This window comes from Eriocheir sinensis, chromosome 13 (assembly GCF_024679095.1).
Source record: "Eriocheir sinensis breed Jianghai 21 chromosome 13, ASM2467909v1, whole genome shotgun sequence".
Lineage (NCBI taxonomy): Eukaryota > Metazoa > Arthropoda > Malacostraca > Decapoda > Varunidae > Eriocheir > Eriocheir sinensis.
In genome coordinates this window covers 3040437-3065913 of record NC_066521.1, presented here as the reverse complement: position 1 = coordinate 3065913, position 25477 = coordinate 3040437, and the positions used below count along the sequence as shown (strand labels likewise).

Here is a 25477-nt window from a genome sequence, read left to right as displayed (position 1 = left end):
AGTGAGAGACAGTAGGCTGCGTCATGGCAAACAAAATTGCTGCAGCTTAGATCTAGGAAACAACAGCCAGTGAGCGGCGCGGAGATTGTCACTCAAGCAGTGATGCCAAGTCCGCAAGTCCACCCCTGAAGGAAAATCTATGCCAGTTCTCGTGGAACCGACTATAGTCAATGACACTGGTCCAAAAGTTCAGTAGTTCCTCCCTGTTTCCTTTGCTGTAGATTGGCACAACAGCGCCTCTTCCACTATCATTGCACTTTTCTCTCCCTGAGTGAATACACTTATGCTGTAAATCTTTCCTGCCACTTGGCTCTTCATTTGTCAAGTATCCAATAAGACAGACCAGTGGGCCTATTAGATCTTTTATGTACATTATTCACTACTACTTTTATGTTTCCAGATCTAGGTTCTTAGTCACTCCTTTATGCTCTAGGTCTAGGAAATAATTTTCTTATGCAAAGACCATTTAAAAAAAAAAAAAATTTACGTCTTTGCCTGTAGCACCGGTAGGCTTTCTTCAGGGGCCTGGTGGTCAGCCCAAGCCCGTCATGGCGCAGGCAATTTTTATAGTGGCGCCATTTATGCTTGGCTCGTGCTGCCCCCTGGAACTCACTTTTGATTCACTTGGACTGTTTCTTCTAGAGTCCGGGTTGATGGGTGGTCTTCAGGACAGCATGTGCGTAGTCTTGGCCACTCAATTGAAATCTTTCATTCATAATTTCAGCTTGCATTACCACATCTTCATAGACCCTTCCCTCCACTTTTAGTTTGTCAATTCTCTCCCGTTTCAGTTTTCTATTGACGTACCTGAAGGACGGTGTTGGTTCCTTCTTGCACTAGTCAAATTCAAGGGAAGGGAAGAAGAAATGTTACGTGATGTCAGTATAACCAGAGAGGCTGTCATTGAAGAGATAGATAAACTGAAGAAAACTAAGTTGCCTGGCCCAGATGATATTTTCCTGTGTGTTGTAAAGGAATTTAAGGATGTAATCTCCAGGCCAGTGGCCATCTTCTTTAGGAAGCCTCTTGACACTGGCATAGTGCCATCATTATGGAAAAGGCTTGTGTTATGTCCACTTATAAGAAGGGGAATAAATCAGTACCGGTAGTCCTTGAGTAATGACGACTTATAATTGCTCACACTTATGACCAGGCCAGTAACATTAGTGATATACAGTAAACCCTCAATATTACGGACCTGCTTATAACGGATTCTGGATATAACGGACATGGCCAGAGGGTCAGAAATCCATGGGGACCAACCGAGGAAAGTTTTTGACCAAACCACCCGATAAGTACAACAGCATTTGCTAACCACCTCGCCCTCCTCCCTTTATCTACTGACCCATTCTTCAGTTACTGTAGTCTTTTCAGCCCACCTGATGAAATATTTTCCTCCTTGTGGTTCCCATTCAAATGAAGAATGTATTTACACCACAAGAAAGTCTTGTGCATCAATCCAGGGGATGTAAATGTTATGGAAACTAGCCAAGTGTTTGTGAGTGTCGGTACTGACACAGCTTAGGGGGTCGCCCGTTACGTAGGTTAGGTTAGGTTAGGTCGGTTAAGTTAGGTTTCGTTAGTTTAAATTTACTCGACACTCAGTGTGGGGCGGCGGAAATACAAAGCACAAGATGGGACAGGGTGGCGGCGGGGGTGGCCCATTATGCCGGCCGGTGTGCGAGAAATACCTCCTCGCAGAAATAAATGACTCTGCTGTCCACCACGCATGCGCACTGGGGAAATACACAGCAGGAAAGACATTAATTTGCCTGGTTTTGTTATAGTTTGTCCACTTGTGATCTTTGTTAGCGGTGAGTGAAATATAGAGACAGTAAGCTCTCTCTGCGATCTATTTTACAGCTGCGGCAGCAGGTGGCGGCGTGTGCACAACAGGCATTGAAAAGTCAATCATTTAGTGATTTAATGATTTCCAACAGAAACAGTTACCAGATTATTTCATAGCACACAGAAAACTACCAACATAAACAAACAAACAAAAAAACACCGTTCCGTCTGTCAGTGTGAGGTAGGCGAACTTGTAAAATTATACCCATACCCGTCTGCTATACTAGTATACTACAAGATCTAGGAGATGCCAGATGGCTAGCATGTGAGCCCAGCAAGAGTGGAGTGAGTCTACCAAGTTATCTCCATTGTTTACAAGTCTCAGCTGTGTTTGGTCCACCTGTTAGCCTCCACAACTCCCTTCAGGTGAGGGGTGAGCCAGACTGGACAGTCAATCAGCTGAGTGCACCCAAAATTGCATCTGATAACAACGGCTCCCTCACAATATTTCGACAGCAGCTCTTATAGGTGACCGTTTAACGGATACAGCAATCAAAGTTGAATGAAACATTCACAGAAGGTAAGAAGATGCAGCAGAGGTGACACTGGCCTCTCTTATAACTACGACGTGTCTCTTGCTTACAAATACTGCACCCCCCCATGTCAACACAACCTCCAGTGCAACAACTAGGTGGGGTGTTTGGCTAATGCCACCATCTTGGCAAAACTGATAGCTCCGTTGAGCAACATTGCACAATGTTTCATGACTAATGGGTCAACAGGGCTGGGGTCAGGCGAGCGCCTGGGGACAGAGGCGGAGTGAAGGGGAAGGGTAGGAGGCACAGGAACGCTGCTCTATCCGCAGCGACATCTGGGTGATATTTTCTTATATTTTCAATGTTAATTTTGATTACGACCAATTTGACTTATAACCGGCCTGTTGGAACCAAACCCCATCGTAACTTGAGAACTACCAGTAATGTCTAATTACTGTGCAATTGGTTTGACGTCAGTTGTAGGATAATTGTTTGAGTTTATTGAAGCTAAAAATATATGTGACCATCTAGAGCAGTGGTTCCCAGACCCATGGTCGCGACCCAAATGAGGGTCACTGGAGGGCCTTGGAAATAAGCTATAATTATAATTATATCATACTATAAAGACCAACTTTTAAAATCACAGTTAGGCCACATTTAGATTTTTCAGTAATATAGTTGAAATACTTCAGTAGGACAGCAGGAAGATTCTCTCAAACACATATCAACAAAAGTAGCGTTGTAATGAAGCACCCACACACATACAGTCCAGTATGTCATATGAGTAGCATTCACGTATAATACTCGTCCGCAGAGCATAAATATCTGCAAGTAAATCTCTCATAAATATTTGAGGATAATGGGAATAAATCAGATTGGACTTGAGTTACTCGTGGCATCCGGCGGGGATCATTTCTGGATCAATACTGTTTATCATTGACATTAACGATCGTGACAGTGCTATAACAAGTAACATAAGCAACTTTACTAATGACACAAAATAGGAGCACTAATTAATTCAGACAATGACAGTGTTCAAGAGGAAGTAACTAGCCTGTAGGAGTGGGCTGACAATGGATGATGCAGTTTAACATCGACAAATAGATCATCCTTAGTGTGGGAAGAAATAATTCCCGAAGTAATTACACATTAAATAACACAATTCTTGACCACTCCAGGGTAGGTGGCCCACATGCTGTCCTGAAGACCCCCATCAACCCGACTCCAGAGGAAAAAAAAAAACCTCCAGCTGCACGAGGGATTAGGGTGTGCGTGTGAACTCAGACCTTCAACCCAGAAATCAGAGTACAGTAATCCCTCCTTGTACACTGATATTAGATTCCAAATTAGACCATGCATAAGGTAAATTGTGCATAACATTCCAAGTACAATACACAGCGGGTAATGACTGAAAAGGAAAGTTTACCCTCTGTTACTCAAACTACCGAGTGTTCTTCTGCTGTACAATGTGCCGGTTTTCTTCTGACACTTAATTTTGAATGAAAACACTGTCAGAGTTATCCAAAGCGCTTGTCAAACCAGTGTTTCTAAAATTCATTGCATATCTTAGGGTAGGCGGTGGCTGAGTGGTAGCGTACGGGCTCCACATTCACCGCGTGATGGACGACGCGGTTTCGAATCCCCGCGCTACGACCTGGGATTTTTCAGTCACCGCCGAGTGGCCTAAGACTACCTACATGCTGTCCTGAAGACCACCCATCAACCCGGACTCTAGAGGAAACCGTCCAAGTGAATCAAGGAGTTCCGGGGGGCAGCATGAGCCAAGAAAAGATGGCGCCACTATAAACACTTGCCTGTGCCATGACTACCATCCAGGCCCCTCAAGAAAACCTACCCCCGCTAAAGGCTGGAAAAAAAGAAAAAAAATTACTCAAATTGAATGAAATGGGAGTCCCAGCATACATCACATTTCTTCCCCCGATGTGTCCGCAACACTCGCTAGGTGGCCACGTGCATGTTGGAGCTATTTGTTTATTGCTGTCTCATGCTGTTAAGTGTCATGCTATGTCCTTACTCTTGCCTGTGAATGTAGTATGTACTGGAGTCTAGTATGTATATCATTCATTCATATTTTTGCCCAAACGGAAAGTTGAAAAAGGAAATGGCAAGGGCTTCATCTCCGCTGCCGCTGTCTGTCTGTTTGCGTGTATCAACTGAGCATCTGCTGGTAGTTATGATCCAGTTATTATTACCTTTGACATTTTAATTTATTGTCATTTATTTCACATATATAGTATTATCAATATATGCTTAATGTAAATAATAAATATTCAATATAATTTATGTATATGTACTACTATTTTTTTTTTTTATAATTGTGATGATTTTATATATAACTTTTCTCATGCTCAGCCATGCTTAACTGAAACGGTGCATAAAAAAGTGCATATGAAGGGACTACTGTATTACAGCCATGCATTACCTACTGTGCGTCAATATCTGAGGTAAAATTTTGCGAGGGTTTAATGCTTATTGTGCTTCAGTTTAGCTTTCATTATTATTATTATTATTATTTTTTTCAGGGAAACAGTTCCGTGTCATCATTCTGTCCACTGTTCGTACCCGCCACACGTGCAAGGCAGGAGATGAAGGCCTCGACTTTGGTTTCCTGTCCAATGCAAAGCTGCTCACCACTGCCATCACCCGGGCACAGAGCCTGGTGGCAGTGGTGGGTGACCCAGTCTCCCTCTGCTCTGTTGGCAAATGCCGGTAAGTAGTTCACAGTGTTCTCTACTGTATTTATGACCTTTTCACAATATTTAGCTCTTATTATATATGACTGTTTTATTTATATGGTATATGTATGTCAGTTCATATGCTCCTGTGTGCGTGGCTTGCAGCAACCATCCAAAATTATGCTGCACCAGATATCGATGTAGTCAGGCATGTCAGGCAAAGATAGAGACAGACCCCCCCCCACACACTCACACAGACACCTTAAGAAAAAAGTAAAATAAAAGAGAAACAACTTCAAAACAAGCTTGATTGTTTTCATAAATTTTGATATCTATCTATCTGTCTAAAGTAATCCCTCCAAATACACAGATGTTAGATTCCAAATTCGATCACGGATAAGGAAAAATCGAGTTTAACCCCTTCACTACGGCCGGGCCAAAACAGCGCCCCGAGCTGTATCCGAGATCACCGCGCGCACCAAATTTCAAATGTCGCTGTTGAATATAACAAGCTTTCAGCCATAAACTCAATACAATCATTATGTATTATATATGAAAACATGCAGAATTAAATGGTGCACATAAAGAAACTCACTATGGCCGGGCAAAAACAGCGCCCCGCGCCGTAGCCAGGATCGCCGTGCGCGCCAAATTTCAAATGTTGCTGTTGAATATAACAAGTTTTCAGCCATAAACTCAACATAATCATCATGTATTATATATGAAAACATGCAGAATTAAATGGTGCACATAAAGAAGCATAAATTAATTGATAATTTTGAGATGTAATCATAAATATAAAGATAAAATAACTCGTATATTGGCTAAAGCAAGCCAGGACGCAGTATGCGCGTCCTCAGATATGGTACAGGGCACGCAAGGACGCAGTATACGCATCCTCGTGTTGAAGGGGTTAACGTTTCAAGTACAATATACAATAGTACAGTGCAGTATGCACTGTACTACCTCCTTTTAATCAAACTAGTGTCCTTATACTAAAAATGTGCCCATTTTCTTCTCACTCAAATTCTTATGAAAACAATGTTAGTTATCCATAGCACTTGTGAAGCCACTGTTTCATAAATTCATTACATACCTTACTCAAAATGTATGAAACAGAAGTCCGGCAAAAATCAGATTTCATCCCCGAATCGGTGTCCGCAACAGACACTCTGGGACTCTTGACAGGACTGTTGGTCCATTGACTGACCTGTATTCTGGGACCGAGAGTGCTGTGAAGTGTGGGGGGCATGTCCCATTTCTTTCTTGTGAACACGGGAGTGAGGCAGGGCTGTGTCCTGGCCCCATCACTTTGCAATACTTGCATGGACTGGGTATTAGGCTGAGTTGTATATCAAAATCATTATGGAGCATCTGTTGTTAATACCAAGGTCACTGACCTAGTTTTTGCTGATGATGCAGTAATCCTTGCGAGTCACTGGACGTTCTGGTGTAGCTCTGTGAGGCACTGCACAAGGAAGTGAAGTCCATAGTACTTAGGCTGGATTCACACGAGCCACTTTTTAGTGGTCAGTGGCTGCCACAAAATAATGGTCAAAATAGAACACACACATCTCTGTGGGTGCATGCACACGGGCCATTTTCTTGTGGTCGCCACAAAACAGTGGCGAGTTGTGGCGGGCGGAGCCATTTTTCCGACCACGCCACTGTGGCGGCCACAGTGGCCAGCGATAGATACCGTTGTTTCAAATGGCAGCGTGCACACGAGCCACTATCGGTGGCCACCACCCTGCCACCCGCTGCCTTCCCTCTGTCTTGACACTTGAACACCTGAATTTTAACCGTCATAATGATGTATAAGTTTGACCTTCACGCATAACTTGTGTTCAGGATATAATGGATAAGCTCTTATATGCTTTCAGAACTAATGTTTCATTTCGTTTCACAGTTTTGCATATTAATTGATTCTGATATGAATTAATTACTGAATGTGGTAGTTTTATTTACCAAGAAGTATAAAGGGGAAAATGTTATGTAACCACAAAGACTGCTGAATTATGTCAATAAATTACATCTAATGTGACTTAATATTCTTCATGTTCAGTCTTATATTAAAATTATCGCAAGTCTCTCTTCTACTGGGACACAATTCCTCATGTTGATGTCCTGCCGTGTTATCCGTGGACCAGTTATTGTCATAAGATGATTAAACCTACCCTGTGACCTCCTGAAGTAGTAAAAAAATTATCGTGTTCTTTTAGCTCTGTGAATAATGTGTGGAATGCTACACGCAGTAGTCTGTTGCTAAGTATATATGGGGTGAACCCAGCGCTTTTTGCCAAGAGCACAGACAGCTGCTGCCTCTACGAGATCCATAACCCCACGCGCTGACCTCATTAGGGCTGCCACCGAGTGGCTCGTGTGCATGGTGCACCTACCCATCATTTTTCGTGGCGATAATTTTTTGTGGTGGCCACTGACCACTAAAAATGTCTCGTGTGAACCCAGCCTTAAGGTTTCCTGGATTAAGACCAAGGTACAGGTGTTTGGGGGCTTACTGAATGAAGCAGTACAGTCTGTTCATGTGTGTGGCGAGGACATTGATATCTTTGAAAATTTCACATACCTTAGTAGCAAAGTGCAGAACAATGGTGGGTCTTGTCAAGAAATCTTATGGTAGATTGGTTTAGCCTGCAGTGATATGGAGTCACTAAGCATGAGTATATTGTGTTGTTGATGCCTGTGCAGGTTTGAGTCTTCAGGTCACTTGTGCTCCCTGTCTTACTCTATGGCTTTGAGACATGGACGTAAATGAGTAATTTGAAGAGGTGGATTGGTGACTTTAGTAATAGGTGCCTATGCAGAAACATGGGATATTGCTAGAATGACTGTGTCAAACTGGTGACTACTTCATGAGACTGATTTGAGGCTTATTTAGTTTGGGATTGCCAACTCCAGCTATACGGGCGTGTGGCAAGCTGTCCAGAAGTCAACCCTGCTCACCAGGTTGTTTTTATAAGAGACAACCCCAAGTGGAGGAGGCCAAGGGGATGCCCACGGAGTTTGTGGCTTTAATAAGTTGATAGATCCTGCCAGGAGGTTTTTAGGATAAGGTTGTGGCCTGCACGGAGACTTGCCTGATGGAGGCATCACCCTGGTGTATGCCCCCACTGATTGATAATATTGGTGGCTAGAGAGGTAGTTAAACTTAAAAAATATATGGTTCCCCATTTTATTGTGAGCTTGACAGTGTTCATCATTCATCATCATCATCATTTCATCGACGCCTGCTCCTAGGAGCTCCCACCAGGGGATGGCCACGGCAGAAGAGCTTCCAACTTTCTCTATCCAGACACTCCCTCCTTGCCTGCTCAAAGTTTCTCAAAGATCTTTCCCCCCTCTCCCTAACGTACTCTTGCACCCTATCCCTCCATTTCACTGGAGGTCGTCCTCTAGCATTCCCTCCCTCTATCTCACTCACATACACCCTTCTGGTCATCTTACTCTCCTCCATTCGCTCCATGTGGCCAAACCACTTTAAAGTCTGTCACTTCACTTCTTCCACCACTCTACACTTCTTCCCTTCACCCCTGTGACACATTCCAAAATGCTCGTACACACTTTTATTACTCATTCCATTCATTCTACTCACACCACAAGCACTCCTCAAATAACTCATTTCCACTGCCTGCACTCCAGACCTCTGACTTTCATTTCTGGCCCACGTTTCACTTGCATATGTGAGGGTTGGTACTATTATTGTATTTCTCAAATCCCTCTTTACCTCCATGCTCACACTTCTGCCATTCATGATTCGTCCCAAAGACCCTATCACCCTTCTTCCTTGCAATGCCCTTCTCTTATCTCTCCCTCCATACCACCATGCTTACACATAACTGATCCAAGGTACTTAAACTCATGGACCTCCTCCTTTTCTTCACCATTCAAAATTATTTTGCATTCTTTTTCACATTCAATTCCCACTCTATATGGGCATACAAAATCTACAACCTCACTTCTACTTCGCTCACAAACCATCACTTTACTTTTGTTGACATTTACTTTCAGCTTTCTCCTGTTACAGACTCTATCAAAAACATTGACCAAATTTTGTAGGTCACTTTCATTCATGACAGTGTTGATTATGCTAAATATGTACTTAACAGGAAACTGTGGGAGCGGTTTGTTCAGCTGTGTTCTGAGGCGGGGTCGTTATATGGGATCTCCTGGTCAGCACTGCGCTCACAGCTGGACGGCGTTGAACTAAAGAAGACCTACATACTGAACCCCCTGGCGCCGGAGTTCATCCCTAGATACCTGTGCTACCCATCTCTGCGTCCTCTGCCTGTTGTGCCTGCCGTGCCGCCCTACATTAACATATATCCTCCTTATAATTCATACATCTCAACCAACTACCAAGTGCACCCCATGGTGGGACCCCAAGCTCTGCAGTACCTCCCTCAGGCCTCATCTTTAGCCTCTCATTGGTCTCCCATGCCCTACGGACCCATGCCAAAACCTCAGATTGTTCGGCCTGCACCAACCAGGCTGGGCCAGCCCCTCATAGCTGCACCGCATCCCCTACGGCAAGCTGTCGTCACAACAGCCACCGCTGCACCTTTTCTTGAGGCCTCAGGCTATGGGTACTCCTTGCCTCCAGCAGTGGTGCCCATGTACCCATACCAGTCAGGTGGAGGACCCAACCACCGACTACCTCTGATTCGACGGCCAACGGACTTGGACCCAGTGAGCCGCAGCCTGTATATGACAGCTTTACCAGCACACTACCAGCACCTCAAACAGACGGGTCAGCCTCCCGGCATGCTGGCTCATCAGGCTAGCCTGAGGGGGACACGTTTCACTCGTGCCATCCACATGCCACCGGTCCAGCGTGGGATGCGGCTGCCCACGCAGACTGAGGGGGAGAAGACATACCAGTTCCTCAACAATGTACACTTCCCTGAGCGCCAGCTGACCGCAAACCCTTCGCCCCTCATTCGCCTGCCACAGTCCCGCGCTGAGAGTGAGTCGCCCATGTCAACACAGTCTTGGGAAAGGTAAGTTGACAGCTGCAATTAAACAGTGTTACAAATAGTAGCATACCAACCAAAGCAAAATGATCAGACTGACAATATCAAACATTTACACAATCTCTCAAGTTTTTACTTGGGACCCTCAAAACCGTAACTGCCTCATAAGCTTGCTCTACAAGTGATACAGAATGGATTAATAATCCAAGATTTTTGCAAGAAAATTCTGTGCAAAATTGATTTGTCATTTGATCATTCCCACTAAAATATCACCAATATGTTGGTAGTGGTAAGTCATAATGTGTTCACAGCTGATGATTAAAGTTCTTTTCTAATTGCTGGAATACTTAGTCTGGGTGTGATAAAAATTTAGAATTTGTAACGGGTATAAGCAGTGACATCTCAAGTAATGGACGGCGGACTCTTTTGATTTTGCGGCGCCCTTGTCATTAAGCCGCGAATTTTGGAAAATCAACTGCTTTGGTGTGAATCCCCATAACTCCCTTATTTCTGGGGCTACAGAAATGTTTTTGGTATCAATCGATGGCAAAATGAAAGGGCTATATTTTGCACTAAGTGACTGGGCTTAAAACCAGACTCGAAAGGGTAAAAATTGAATAAATTTACAAAAAACCACTGAAAAAAACTATTTTTGAGTTCCCAACCCTGAAATCCACTCATTTTTTTTAGAATTTCTAAAAACTTATTTAACAAATAATTTAGCTCTACCATTATGCTTTCCACTCCCAGTAGTTTCGTTGCTAGAGCTCGAAACGTAAACCCTTTTGAGAGCGATTTTGACGAATTTCAGACACTGTGCCATTTTTGTCTAGTGTGGCATTGCTATTGCCTCTAGAAAGCTGTAATTTGGCATGTAGCTCTTGGCAATATAGTTTGACCAGCTTGAAGGATTTTTTGATAGCTCGATTCCAATTTTGTTGTCGAGCCGTCACAAAATAGCCTGTTTTTCGGCCCTTTTGCCGCGATTTGGACACGTCCTAGTTTTTGGCTTATAAAACTTTTTTTTTATTTATTTAGTGCTTTCCAATTTTTTTCCTTCTGATTATTAATCTGTATTAAAAGAGCTTTCATTTGTCACCAAGCACGCCTTCCTAGCTTCAGTAGTTTTTGCTCAAGCTCGACCAGAATTCGCGACAAACATTCGCCGAATCTGACTCATTTCACGCGCCGCGACGAAAAACCTTCCGACGCCACAAAAATTAATATATCTGCATAAAAATTCATATCTGAACACTTCAATATGTTGACAATCTTTTATTAAAATCATTTTAAGATATCTATATAAAAAGTTACTATTTTTATATAATCATTTAACTATATCAATCAGTCTATATTAAGCACCTTATTATACATGTTATTTTATATTTTATTTAGTATTCAACCATATTTCTTCCCATTTATGAATAATATATTTGATTTGATTTCTTTTGTTACCATATATATATATATATATATATATATATATATATATATATATATATATATATATATATATAATATCTATATATATATATATATATATATATATATATATATATATATATATATATATATATATATATATATATATATATATATATATATATAGATATATATATATATATATATATATATATATATATATATATATTTGGCATCAAAAGAAAGCAAATTAAATGTATGCATGTATGTACAAATCCAAGGAGTGCTCCATGGCTGAGAAGAAATGCATAAATTGTGTGAAGTACAAGAAGCCTGAAATCAACCACTCAGTGAATGACCAGTGTTGTGTAATTCTTCAGACTGAAATTGAGAGAATTCGTAACATAGCCGACCATGGCTATTGATTAGTGTTTATACTCAGAGACAAATTGTGTTAAATGTAAAATGTTCATTGAGCTGGAAATAATTTAGTGCCACACAGCCAAGACACTGATGATGATGCCAAGTTTTATTAAAAGGACATCAGTAAGCTATTCATGAAAGCAATCAAGACTCACTTACTCACTACAACGTTGTGAAGTGTATCAAGGATTATTATCGAGGCTAACATCGTAATTGTTGACGGCTCTCGCAGAGCGCTGCACTAGCAGTGGAGCGAGGCCTGAAACCTCATCAACAGTAAACGGTAAACGGTAATAGCCAACTTTATGGATTCAATTCAAAAGTATTGGAAATTTGACTCAAGTACTCTCAAAATTTTTATTTTATTTTTTGGAATAATATAAAAATATTTGTTTTATATTTACAGTTCACACTCGAGTCCAAATGATGGAGGGCTGAGTAGCAGACTTCAGACAATACCTCATCCTCCCCCTCCTCCTCATCCCCCTCCCCATCCTCCTCATCCCCCTCCTGCTCCCCCACCCTCTCACCCTCTCCCCAACCTCCCGTACCCTAACCCGCACTACACCCACCACCCTCGCTTGCCTGCACACTGTGATCTCCACCCCAGCATGGCGTTCCACCATTTTCCACACCCTCAGCCCACCCACCCCGCCCCCAAAACACAACCGCAGTCCAATGGAAGGATACCAAGGGAAGAGCAGCCTCCAGACATTCCTGATGTGGTCCGTGCCATTGACGAGCTCATTGGTGATTTGCCCTCCAGCAAGCAGACTCCCTGGCCTGCCTTTGAGTGTGATGCAGAGGAAGGCAGGGGCAGTACAAGGGTAAGTAGCCCCCCGCTTGACTCCTGGCAAGGCAATATGTCTGTCAGACCCCCCACACACATGCCTCCCCCTCCTGTCAGCCCATGGTCTGCTTCCTCTTCCTCATCCTCCTCTGCTATTAAAATTGATGTTGGGAAGATGGTGACCGTGCAAGAATTAGAGGCGTCTCTGCACAGCCGTCACCAGAACAACACCTCTGCTCTCACCCCGCCTGTCCTCTCCCGAGCTCCTGGGGGACCTTTAGGGAATGCTAAGGATTTTGAGAGGCCCATGGATGCAGCCAGGGGTCCTGTGAGATCACCAACAGAGGCAGAAGACTTGCAGGGTAAAGGAAACTGTACCAGCATCCCACCCCCTCCTGGATTTAGTGGCATCAACCGTTTAGTGGATCCCATCTCTCGACTAGACCTCTCAGAGACTGCCCCTGGATACCGAACCCCAAGCTTGCCTTTGTACCTGAGGCGTGGCAGCAGAGAGGCCTCAAGTCGAGGTCTGCCACCAGGAGGTGAGGCACCAGACCGTACAGTGTATTCCCTCAGAGACAACCTTCGCATGTCCACCACCACTCATGGAGAGCTTGGCCTGAAGAACATGGCACAATCCATTGATTCCTTCGGTTTCACTGGTTCAATTGATGTGGACAGGAGGGACAGCAAGACTTACGCTGGTGTGCTGCGCTCCTCCCTTCAGCCTCCTGCTGCTGGCTCTGAGGCCAACAAAGGTGAGGAAACTGTATATTCACAAAACGAGCTAGGTGGCAAGAATCTGCTCTCTGGGAATAGTCCTTTTTACCAGTACTTCCCTTAGTGTGGGCCTGTGATGTCATGTGGGAACTTCCTGTTCATGTTTCTCATCACAAGGTTGTTTACATCATCTTTCAGCTGTGGAAAAAATACATTGTTCTAAGCTGTTAGTCCATGAAACTTTGTCAGTCACAGCTTGGCTTACATGATCAGTACTTTTATTTTTCACCAGCATTAGTAGTCAGGAAACTCCTCAGAGTGAATCTTTTGAACTCAACATTGAAGACGCATATCTGCGTTTTATTTTCAGCCAACATGTATAGCAGCAGTGATCTAAGCATGATGAGTGATGATTCCTTACAGTGAGACCTTCCTACATGATTCCGAGGCATTCTTCTTGGTGTTGTGTGTTTGCCGTGTTTTATTGGATTAACAGTGTATAGTGCCAGTAGTCTTTTACTAGAAATCATTATTGTATAAAGCCAGCTGGATTAATTAAGTAGGATTTTAATATATAGCACATAAAGTACAAAAAAAAAGTAGGTTACAAATTCAGAGAACAGTATCATAAGTTTAGGTTAAGGGAATATGACTGTCTTTTTGTCATGGCACTGGCAGTGGCCTCTATGTTCTTATAACCACAGTGTGTGTGTGGGTGTGGGTGCGTGTGAGTGTGTGTGAGTGTATGTGTGTGTGTGTGTGTGTGTGCATACAAGCATGTATACACGTGGTTGTGTGTCCATCACTACTCTTCCTAGTGACTGATGTTTAGTTCTTGTGATGACTAGAGGTTACAGCAGAGAGATGAAAACACATCTTGGTATGCTACAGTTTCAATGCAGTGAGAAACAGCCAGCACTGACCCAACTGTTGTACCTGAAGACTCCCATCCTCTCTCTCTAGCCAATTGGGACCATTGTTTTCCATTTTACTAAAGCGGTTGCCCCGTTACATTGCGAACATTGGTTCACATCCATACCTGCCCGAGGACGTGTTCCTCAACTGGCTCGTCAAATGAAAATAAGTAGATTTTAATATTTTTGTGAAGTTAACAATTTTGAAAAGTTTTAAAATGTATGATGAAAAAAAATATGCTTTAGTACGTTTGCCTATCAAAGTTTAGCACAGTGTCCGCACCCGAGTGTCAGACCCGTGCTCCCTCCCGTGTTCTGCTTATTTGTCTTCTTCATGTTTGTGTGCATCTTCCTCAAGAAATTTCTAAATATTTTTGTTGGAACACAATATTATTATTTTTGTATTAATATGCACTGAAAAGTTTCCAGTGTGATGGACTCGATATTCAGGTGTGTAGGGAGCCAGCTTTAGTGTGGCTGTAACAGCCTTTGAACCTTCCGGGAACCTCAACCTTGTCTTGACGGGCTAAACCTTTCTTCGTACATCTGGCTGTACTTGTTGTTATTATTACTAGTAGTATTATTGTTGTTATCATTATTATTATTATCATTATTATTATTATTATTATTATTATTATTATTATTATTATTATTATTATTGATATTATTATTATTATTTATATTATTAGTATAATTATTATCAGTCATTATTATTATTATTATTATTATTATTATTATTATTATTATTATTATTATTATTATTATTAATATAATTTGTATCTTGTCATAATAATCATCATTATTTCCATCATCACTCTCATTGGTCTTCATGGTGCCGGTGCATGAAGGGAATGGGTGTTGATGGCAAGCTCTTGTCCTCTCATTTCAGCCTCATAATAACATGCTTCTAGTTACTCTCCTCGTAGGTAGTTATAATCCCAGCTGGCATTTGATCTGGTAGTGGAAGCCCTCCAGCTGTGTCTGCAGCGGGGGACTTTGTACATACATACATACATACATACATATATAAATAAATAAATAAAAAATAAAAATCTGCATGTGGTCAGGAGACTACCCAAAAAAAAAAAAAAAAAAAAAAAACAGCAAAAAAGAAAAAAATAGGAATAAAAAAGAATATATATATATATATATATATATATATATATATATATATATATATATATATATATATATATATATATATATATATATATATATATATATATATATATATATATATTTTTAGCTTCATTCCATTGCGAGAAACCCTTCAGCATCATAAATCCTTATTCGTTTACTGAAACCTACTGTAATTTCATGCCATGAAAGTGACGTGTTTTGCTGTACATATTTGTGACAGCTTCAGTGAGGCAAAGGTTAGTGATGCAGCTCACTCACTCCTGTGCCAGTGATGCTGCCCAGACATAATATCTGGAAGGATAACTTTCACATCCTCTTGTTTGATTTCTCGCCAATGAAAACCGCCTGTTTTGAATAGAAGTTCCAAGTGATACTTTATAACAATGTATTCCTTGTTTTAGTGTCTGCCCTGCTGCCACCTACACTGCAGCCCTTCAGGATGACTGTCACAGTAGTCCTCACTTGTTTTTGTCCTCACATTTTAACTTCCAGTCAGGCCATGATTTTCACTCCTTCCTTCCCTTAGTTACAAGTATTTCCATGTATGGCATCCTGCTCCTTTACAGGGGCTTTCCTTTCCCACCCACTGCCTTCAGCATGTCGCCTCTCTCTTGCAACTTTTTTGGCGGCCAAACACCTGCCTTTGTTGTGTGTGGTGCTTGAGCCGCCTCAGAACTTGAAGCTCTAAAGATGATTTTTTCAGACAGTTTTGTTTCTTTCCTTTTTGTTCAGCTAATGATTTCAAGGATTTTTATATATTTCAATTGAATGTTTACTAAGCCCTTGACTCCTACCAATCATATTCATGTCTTTTTATCAAGCCTTTGTTAGTACATTTATGTTGAATATTTTTTTACCCATCTGCTCCTTCCTCCTTTCTGCCACCACTCTCCTCGTGTGCAGTGCCTCTCATTGCACGCCTCCTTTCATACTGTGTTTGCAAGGCACTGAACCAAGATGCCTAAAACCCATCCACCCATTCTTACTCGTTTGGGTTCATCAGCACATTATGTAGCACTAGATTGTGCATTTTATTGTTTTTAAAGAGTTCACTCTTCTCCCTAAGCCTTCCCTCACATTTATTCCCATTTATCTCTAGCTTTTAAACTTTATTTCTAGTAAGCTCTTTGTGTTTACTGTCAGAATTATGCTGTTCCTATTTAAAATGATATTACTGATTGGCTGAAAGTTACCATTAAGAGTTTATGAATGAGTCATATCACATGTCATATGATGGGGATTAACCAATGTGGTAGGTATGATAATAAATACTAATTATCATAACCTAAATAACTAACAATACTACACGTGCCATAAAATATTCCTTGCAGCGAGGCACGTACCACTGTTCCTTTGGCCTGGCCTGCCACGCTAAGTGCAGAAGACAAAGTTCTGTATCTCCATTATTTCCTATATCATTCTTTCACAAAAATAGAAAATGATATATTTTTAAGACAATTGCTTGACATAAGGATACGTTTGATGCAACTATAAACGGTTTTAGTCAGTTATTGTAGCTTGGATGAGGCGCACAAACTTGACGGAACAGAATGTGGCAAAGGGCGAAGCAGACGACGCAGCAACTGTTACCCGCAGACTACAATAACAACGACTAAAAACCTTTATGGCTATATCAAACATATCCCTGTATCAAGGAACTATATAGATAACTTGTACTCTATTTTTGTGAAAGATTGGTGTGTGAAGTAATGGAAATACAGGAATTCATGTCTTCTGCACTTGGTGTGCTAGGCCAGGCTAGAGGAACAGTGATGCGCGCCTCGCCGTAAATGATATTTTAGTTATTGCTGTATCTTAATTAATGGCAGGTGCAGTATTGGTAGTTACTGAGATAATAATAGTTAATATTTATTTTCAGGCCTACCACACTGATTAACCCTTAGATTATGACGATCGTATATATATAAGTGCACTACCACACGCCACCCGTACGGGGATCATATATATAATCATCACACTCTACACTCCCTATGTTTCAAATATACTGCCAGTTCTTGACTCAGAAGAATGGTGGAGACATCTGGCATCCGTACACACTCTCATTCGTCTCCAGCGCGCAGCCTACTGAAGGCCACAGATCATTTTCCACTTTTGTTCGGAATACATCTGTCATGTCTCGTGACGCGTCAAGCAGTTCCTCTGCTCCGGGCGGAAGTAGAGCGCGGGCGAATTAAAGTGACAGTGACTTTGATGACTGCTATGGTAGTGACATTGACAGCGGAGGGAGGGGCAAGTAGGTAGGGAGAGAGAGAGAGAGAGAGAGAGAGAGTGTGGGGTGCTTCCACGCGACGCGTCACGGCCACGAGAAAATGCGCAATATTTTTGGCTGTCATAACTTTTTTATTATTATTAGGAGAGAAGTTTAATTACAGCACCACATATACTAGATGAATATACAATTATTGGAAAGAAGAAAGACACCATTTCCACCTCTTTTAAATGCCTAAATTTTCCCCGTGCACACCATCCAGAGATATATATCGCCGCCCGTACTCTAAGGGTTAATCCCGATCATATATGATATGTAATATGGCTGAATCATATACTCCCATTGGTAAGCTTCAGCCAATCAGGTGGAAGGGGGCGGAGCCTCCTTGGTGCAAGGGGCGGGGCTTAGAGTTGTAAAATACAACACCTTAAAATAAAATGACTCTAGTTAAGATAATCTCTCAACCACTCATATTCCAATCTTTTATAGTCCCCACATTGATCAACTCAGTTTAATGAAGACTGCCTCTTGTAAGCCACTATTTTCTTTCCTCATGGAAAAATTGACGTGAAGAAGATGTTTAATATCTTGAGCTACCTAGTTTTCATCAGCTGGTAAAATATGTTGTGTAACTATGTGATCACTTACGTTCAGTAGAGTAGGTGAGTCTTCAAATTTCAGGGGGTCCCCGTTATTCCTTCCCCTTATTCATTGTGTCACTTTCAGCAGCAACATTTTATGGAAATAAGCAAGAAAATCCAATGTTCCTTTGTCATTGTCTGCTTGCAAACATTCTTTGACATTATTTTGTAATGCTGCACCATGGCTGATATCCAACCCCCCAAGGCTAACATCAACACACTGATTTATCACTAGAGAAGAAAATGGAAATAATTAGGAGTAAAAGTGGCGAGTGTGTTGTTGATGTTGGCCCCGTTATGAATGTCCCGCCAGCCACCGTTCAGTTCATGGTGAAGAATGCGCCACAGCTGGAAAAAAGGCTCAAAATTTACTTGAACATTCTTAGAACCTTATCATTTGTACACAAAGCGATTGGATGATGAAATAGGAGTGAGTTACTTGAACATTCTTAGAACCTTATCATTTGTACACAAAGCGATTGGATAATGAAATAGGAGTGAGTTATGTTAATTTATAAATAGATCCAGGGGTTGATGTAACTAGCAAGCAGAGTGGCTGCCTCCCAAGACCATGATGCTCTACGGCACAGTGTTTGTCATTGGTGCTGAGAGCCACACCACAGAGCAGCATCTCCAGTAAATCAGCCTTAGCACTTTCATAGCGGTTTTATTGTAACAAGTATCAAACATGTCCATTTAACCCGGTAGCAGCGGGGATCATGTTTCTTAATGGTCCTTCTAAGCGAGGAAAATGAGAAAAAAATCATCACTCACACAAATCATTTCATAATATATATCAAAGCATTTCTGATCAGTTTATGTATCATCTATTTTGGGGGGTTTATATCATGGCACAAATTTGGCCCGTCGCTGCTACACAGTTAAGCCACAAATTTGGCCCGTCGCTGCTACTGGGTTAAAATGGCATCAAACTTTTCCCAGAAATTAATTGCTTGTATCTCTGAAATAATACTCAGGTCTGCTAAAGTCTTAATCAACAGCTATTACAGAGCATTCTCATGGGCTATGATTTGTTGGTTTTAATCTGATTGTTTTTGTTGAGATTCTGTGGTCTACATTAGCAAGGAATAATGGGTGCCCCTGTACTGGGGGTTTGAGGGGTTTAATACATGATCGTCATAAATCCGGGCTGCTTGAAGATCCAGAACGTCGGAATTCAACTTCTTATATTTGTGCTTTTGTTATCCACTTTCTCACCACTGCTCCTGTAGCTTGTATTCAGCATTCTGAATAATTTGTGTTATTCTTGGAAATCTAGTGCAAGTATGAGGAAAATGGATATATTTTTTGTACCCTAAAGGAGGGGTCTACTATACAGTGGTACCTTGGAATACGAGTTTAATTCGTTCCAAGACCGAGCTCGTAAACCAATTTACTCGTATTCTAAAACGACTTTTCCTATTGAAATTAATGGAGTTCCACTTAATTCGTTCCAGGCCCAAAAAATTTTGAAAAAAATTAAATATATAGGTATATTTTTTTAGAATTACACAAACAATACAACTTCGTATACATTGGATGTAGAACGACCGTACTGCATAGCAAGCTGAGACACACGAACACCCCTTTCAGACTTTTCAATGATCTCTTTCTTATCTTCTATTGTTATTGATCCTTTTTTCCTTCTCTCACTGCCTTCAGTGGCACCTGTCTTCCTCTTGGGCGCCATTGTGTGTTATGTGGGTGAAAATACTCAAAGAAGTGTTCAGAAAGCACGTCAGGTCACCCGCCCAACCTCAGACAAACACTGACTGTGTACATGTGCTCGGCCGACCAATAACTTGGGCGGCTGCCACGAGATTGCAGTTGCCGCGCGGGATTTTCAAAACAGTCACAGGCGGATGCTTGCCATTTCCTCACATTTGCTCGTATTCTAGTTTATCGCTCGTACTCTAAATCGATTTTTTACGAGTTGAAATGCTCGTATTCTAATTTACTCGTACACTAAGTTACTCGTATTCCGAGGTTCCACTGTACTTGTTTTTTAGCCATAAAGGGGAAGTCAACTTGAACATGGGGTTGACCAGTGGATGAATTGATACACTTTGTACTTTATCCCTTATGTTGGCATTTTCTCAACTGTTGTTTGAAACCCTTCCACTTGAAACTTTCCTTTTCCCGAGTAATTATGTTTAACCTGGTAGCAGCAGCGGGCCAAATTTGTGGCTTAACCGTGTAGCAGCGACGGGCCAAATTTGTGGCTTAACCGTGTAGCAGCGACGGGCCAAATTTGTGCCATGATATAAACCCCCCAAAATAGATAATACATAATCTGATCACAAATGCTTTGATACATATTATGAAATGGTTTGTGTGAGGTGTGATTTTTTCTCATTTTTCTCGCTTGGAGGGACCATTAAAAACATGATCCCCACAGCTACCGGGTTAAAGTCTTAGCTTTACCTGCACTGTTAATTTGAATCTCTTTGCATATCTCTCCAGCCACAATTCACCTGAGTAATTCCTTGAAAATTGACATACTTCATTTTTTCCCTCCTTATAGATTTGCTCTTCCTCCATGAGAGTTGACTTCCCAGCCTCGGGCATCACAATAATATCTTCAACCCCGCGTGGGCTAGATTTCAATTTTTTTGCTAAGTAGGTGATTTTTTTATCTCCTTTTATCTTAGCTAAAGTAGTTGATAGAGTAAATCATATATCCTAGTCATTGTCAACCCTTCTCTTCATAATGCAATAGACTAGACCTGTGTAGATACCATCCGCCAGCCTAGTGAAGCACTGAAGTGTTGTCATATTTGCTGCAGGAGGCGGCCTGTCCATTATCTTCAGACTGGCCATGGCCGCAGCATCGCCCTTTGCTCACCACTTGCTTGGAATTGGGTTTTATTTATGACAAAGTTGTCAATATTAATGAAACTTGGAAGGCGATGCTGAGGTTTTATAATTTGGGTTGGGGTGGGCCTGGCAGAGTGGTTGTCGGGGTGTTGAGTGACTCACCAGCCACGGAACTGAACATTAGCGCTGTGAAATATTTATGTCCTTTCATCGCAGGGACAGGAAAGCATCTGGTTGTTGATGTTAGGTGAATAAGGAGAGTTGCCAGATAGCGTATTATCCCATACGTACTGTCTCTGTATAGAAGCTGGTGTCAACAAGACGTAATATGAGAATTCCTGCCACCAAGAGGGTGAAGGAATTCATGTCACCGGGTGTCAGTGGGTTAACATGCATAATGTAATGAGCAGAAGTGAAGCCTCGTCACCATTTTTCAGGAACTCCTGTTATTCCAGCCATGCACGGTTCCTGCACTTCAGGCTTACAGATGCTTCTACAGTATCTTTTAATGGATATTTTCATAATGTTCAGTCTGTCCTTAATTTCTCTCTCCAACGTTTTCTCCCTGTTTCACAGCACTTTTTCACTTCTTTTCATGTTATTAAGTTTTACTTGATTCTCCACCATATCACCTCTTTAACCTCTAAAGGGCAGGGATGGCAGACAGAAGTGCTCCTCTGTAGTCAGGCACGTTTTAACATTTTCCCTGAAATTGCTCATCTTCCATTATCAGTTCCTCAGCCCTGCCTGAACCTATAAATTGATTTTAGTATCATTCATTATTCATATCCATTCTTTCTTAGATTGATTTTAATAGCATTCATTTTGCATATCCATTCTTTCTCTCCAGTCTGCTTTAAACCCAGAGTCTTTAGGTCAGCTGGTATTGCCGTGATGAAGCGGACTAACTTTCTGGGCGTTCAGGCTCGGGTTTTGAGTAGTGCGTGAGGTGGGGTGATGGCCTGTGGCGAGTTTGTTGACTACTCCTAAGCACTCTATTTTCCTTATCCTCTTGCAAAGAATGATGATGTGTGAGGAACAAAAAGTGCATGTACAGCCATGGCTGCTATCAATGGAAGACTGAGGACTGAGGGAGTGAGCTGTGTATTAGTCTAGGAGCCACACCGACACATAAATCCCCGTGACAAGTTCAAATTAAGCTTGTGAAAGCAGACCGGAAAAAATCCATCACCCATCCTTTGCATAGCAGTTGGAAGGACCTGTCACCTGTCCTTTAGTGTTAATACAATATATTATCAACCTTTTAATAGCCAGTTTCATACCATTGTTCCATTATTATCCTTCAGTTGAACCTTGTGCATCTCCATTCTGTACCTCTTTCTTTTTGTTTTGTTGTACTAGATTCTACCATCATCTATTAAGGTATAGGTAAAGTGAGGGACATCTGCCATAGCTGCTCATTGTGTTGGCACTCTCTCCATTACTTCTGCCCTTGGGCATGTGCTGGGAAAGAACCCAATGCCTGAGGGGTGGGCAAGTTGGACATCCAGGTTACCAGTTAACCTTCTGCAAGTTTCCCCAGGTGCCTCTTTATTGAGGAGCCTAAATGGGAGAGTGAACAACTGGTGAGCAGCATGGCAACTGCCCTTTCCGGGATCACATCCAGGTCCGCGGATTTTTAGCTAGGCGTGCTGGTCCCTGCCACAGGGAGCCGCTCAAAATGTTACCGATACATTTGAAAATATTTAAATTTTTAAGAATTTTTTTTCACAAAAGTAGGTCTGAAAACAAACATTCTTGGGCATTTTCTTGGCTCAAATAATTAATATTTTTATGTATCTTACAAGAATTTCTTAGCAAATAAAAACAAACAAAAATGTGTAAACACACAAAAAGAAGAATCCATTCAGCACTGCATGAAAGTACTTTAAAGTTACTAACATTAAAATTTTTCCATACTTTTTTTTATAGTTTTGAGCAATTTTATACAAAAAATGAAATGATAGTCGGCTTTATTCATATTCATTATTCTTTTTTGCATGTTTTCTAAAAAACTGTTAGAATAATTTATCTTCCTTTTATTTGATATTTTTGTCAAATCACTGAAATTCATTCAAATTTAATCAACCCATTATTATTGAGGTTCTTTACATTAAATCAAGTTGTTTTTAGAAAATGTCCTTCAAGTGTTTAAATATTTAAGGCAAGGAATCTTGTCTCCTTGCCAGAAGCATATTTTGCAAAAAAATCTTTTAATGAGGATTTTCAGTGTTAGGGACTGATTACAAACTCTTTACACAACACTCACTAGTCATCTGTGCCTGCAAACTATTTCGCACAACCCAGGAGGGAGTCTGTAATGGCATTATTTTTGCCGTTCTCTTTCTTCTTGGTGTCCTCCACAGTGTACACTCACTCCCACAGACTTACTTCATCATAAAGTTTACACTCCTGGCACCCAAGAGTAACAGGGAAGGAGAAAAGGGACACTGACATCAGCTGTGTCGTCTTCGGCTTCTGGGGTAATTAAGCCAGGCCACCTTCTCTTCCACTTCTTGTGTGCTTCCACTTCCACTGGATAGTTTTTATTGCTACCATTTACACACTGTTATTGAAAAGGGAAATAGATAATAGAACTAGGTCATTTGACTACACTAAGTCTGATAAGTGAGGGAGATCCTTTTAAACTTCTGCTCATGTGAGTTTTTAAAAGGGCTGAAGGGGTAAGTAACTACACCCGCCAGATGCACAACAGAAACAGCTGGGTGTGGGAGCCAAAAAGTGCAACAGTGCCACCTTAAACCTGTAGTTGCGGGGATCATGTTTCTTAAAGGCTCCTAAAAAAATGAAAATTGACGAGAAAAAATCATCACTTACGCAAATCATTATATAAAGTGTATGTAGTTGGATTAAGCAAAAATAATTCTGTACCAGATGATATTTGCAAAACTTGGTGTGGATTGACATTTAGACTTGTAAACTTGCCATCCTGTTTTAGGATGTTTTCTGCAGGTTAATTTTGCAAGGTTAATTTTGTTGTTGTGTCTTGAGCATTAAGGAAGTGCATCATTAGGTGTACAATTTTTGTTTCTATGCTACATTTACACATTGAATTCTTCAAATAATTTCTTTGTAATTCATGAATATTTTTTTTGTAAAGTGAGAATTTAAGCAGATTTGATCTTAGAGGGAAGCAAGTTGAGATGGCCTTCATGTATATGATGGCAGGCAACATTGTGTGTGTGTGTGTGTGTGTGTGTGTGTGTGTGTGTGTGTGTGTGTGTGTGTGTGTGTGTGTGTGTTCCTGGTGCCTGTCCCTTCTGACCCCCATGGATGGTGTCTGGGCAAGTTTCCACTTCTTGCCCACATATTCTTTCCCTGTACGTTGTGGTTTTCTCACACAAGCTTTTTTGTTTAGTAGTTTCATGAAGTGTCAGTGTTACACATTGGTTATGACTTTCTGTAGGATTGAAGTGAAGCATTTAATTATAATCATGAATGTATTGAAGACTGATGATATTTGTCTCTGTATTTGCCTCATGGCTAATATGGGTGATAAGTGATTCAGAATGAAATGTCCCTTCAGAAAAAAAAATTAATTCATTTTATATGTTGTTGTCAGTTTCAGTCTAGTTGGTGCCAATGAATGCTATTATTAGCAAAAATGTTATTTATGTGACATTAGAATTCATGCATCAAGGGTTAATTGGTGCTGCCACCCCGTGACATTCACCCATTCTTCACGTTTCAAATCCTTGTATTACATTTTTTTTTGCTGACACAATAGGAAACAAAAATTAATGTGAGTAATACAAAACTCACATGAATAGAGTTTCTGAGGTGATTGATGTGATGGTTGTTCTGAGGCTTGCACGAGGAGGCCGCTGTTGTGTGCTGCTCACCCCGCCCCCTTTCTGGTCCCCCTTGCCTGGCTCCCCCCTCTGTCAACACACCATCAAACACATTAAGGCCAGCTCTGACAGCTACTAGTTATAGAAGCAAACACAGCAGCGCACTTGCAACTTTAAACCATAGAGCGTGAGAACTTTTGAGCCCATGAGCCTGGTGGAGTGCCTCCTGTCATCCTTGAAAACTGCACTTATGTGCTGACACCCTGTCTGGTCAAACTTTTTCATCTTTGGCTTTCATTATCTATCCTTCCTTCCTGCTGAAAGTACACCTACATTTAATCTGTGCCTGAGAAGGGTGACCGCTTCATCTTTCAAACTAACGTCCTATAGCTTTGATTTCTTGTCTTTCTAAAGCTTTAGAATTGATCCTTAACAAGAAAGTTCTTAACCCGGTCGGAGCGGGGATCATGTTTCTTAATGGTCCCTCTAAGCGAGAAAAATGAGAAAAAATCATCACTCACACAAACCATTTCATAATATATACATCAAAGCATTTG

The 25477-nt window shown here is 41.3% G+C and overlaps 1 protein-coding gene across 1 annotated transcript in view; it reads left to right on the top strand.

Annotated features, from left to right (window-relative positions):
• Positions 1-15362, top strand: part of LOC126997877 (probable helicase with zinc finger domain) — a 76914-nt gene extending 61552 nt beyond the window's left edge. The window contains exons 14-16 of the mRNA XM_050859090.1: positions 4868-5054; positions 9148-10038; positions 12263-15362. Of these exons, the coding sequence (XP_050715047.1) occupies positions 4868-5054; positions 9148-10038; positions 12263-13490 (2306 nt within the window). The 3' untranslated portion in view covers positions 13491-15362. The remainder of the gene's footprint in view (positions 1-4867; positions 5055-9147; positions 10039-12262) is intronic.
• The last annotated feature ends 10115 nt before the right edge of the window (positions 15363-25477 follow it).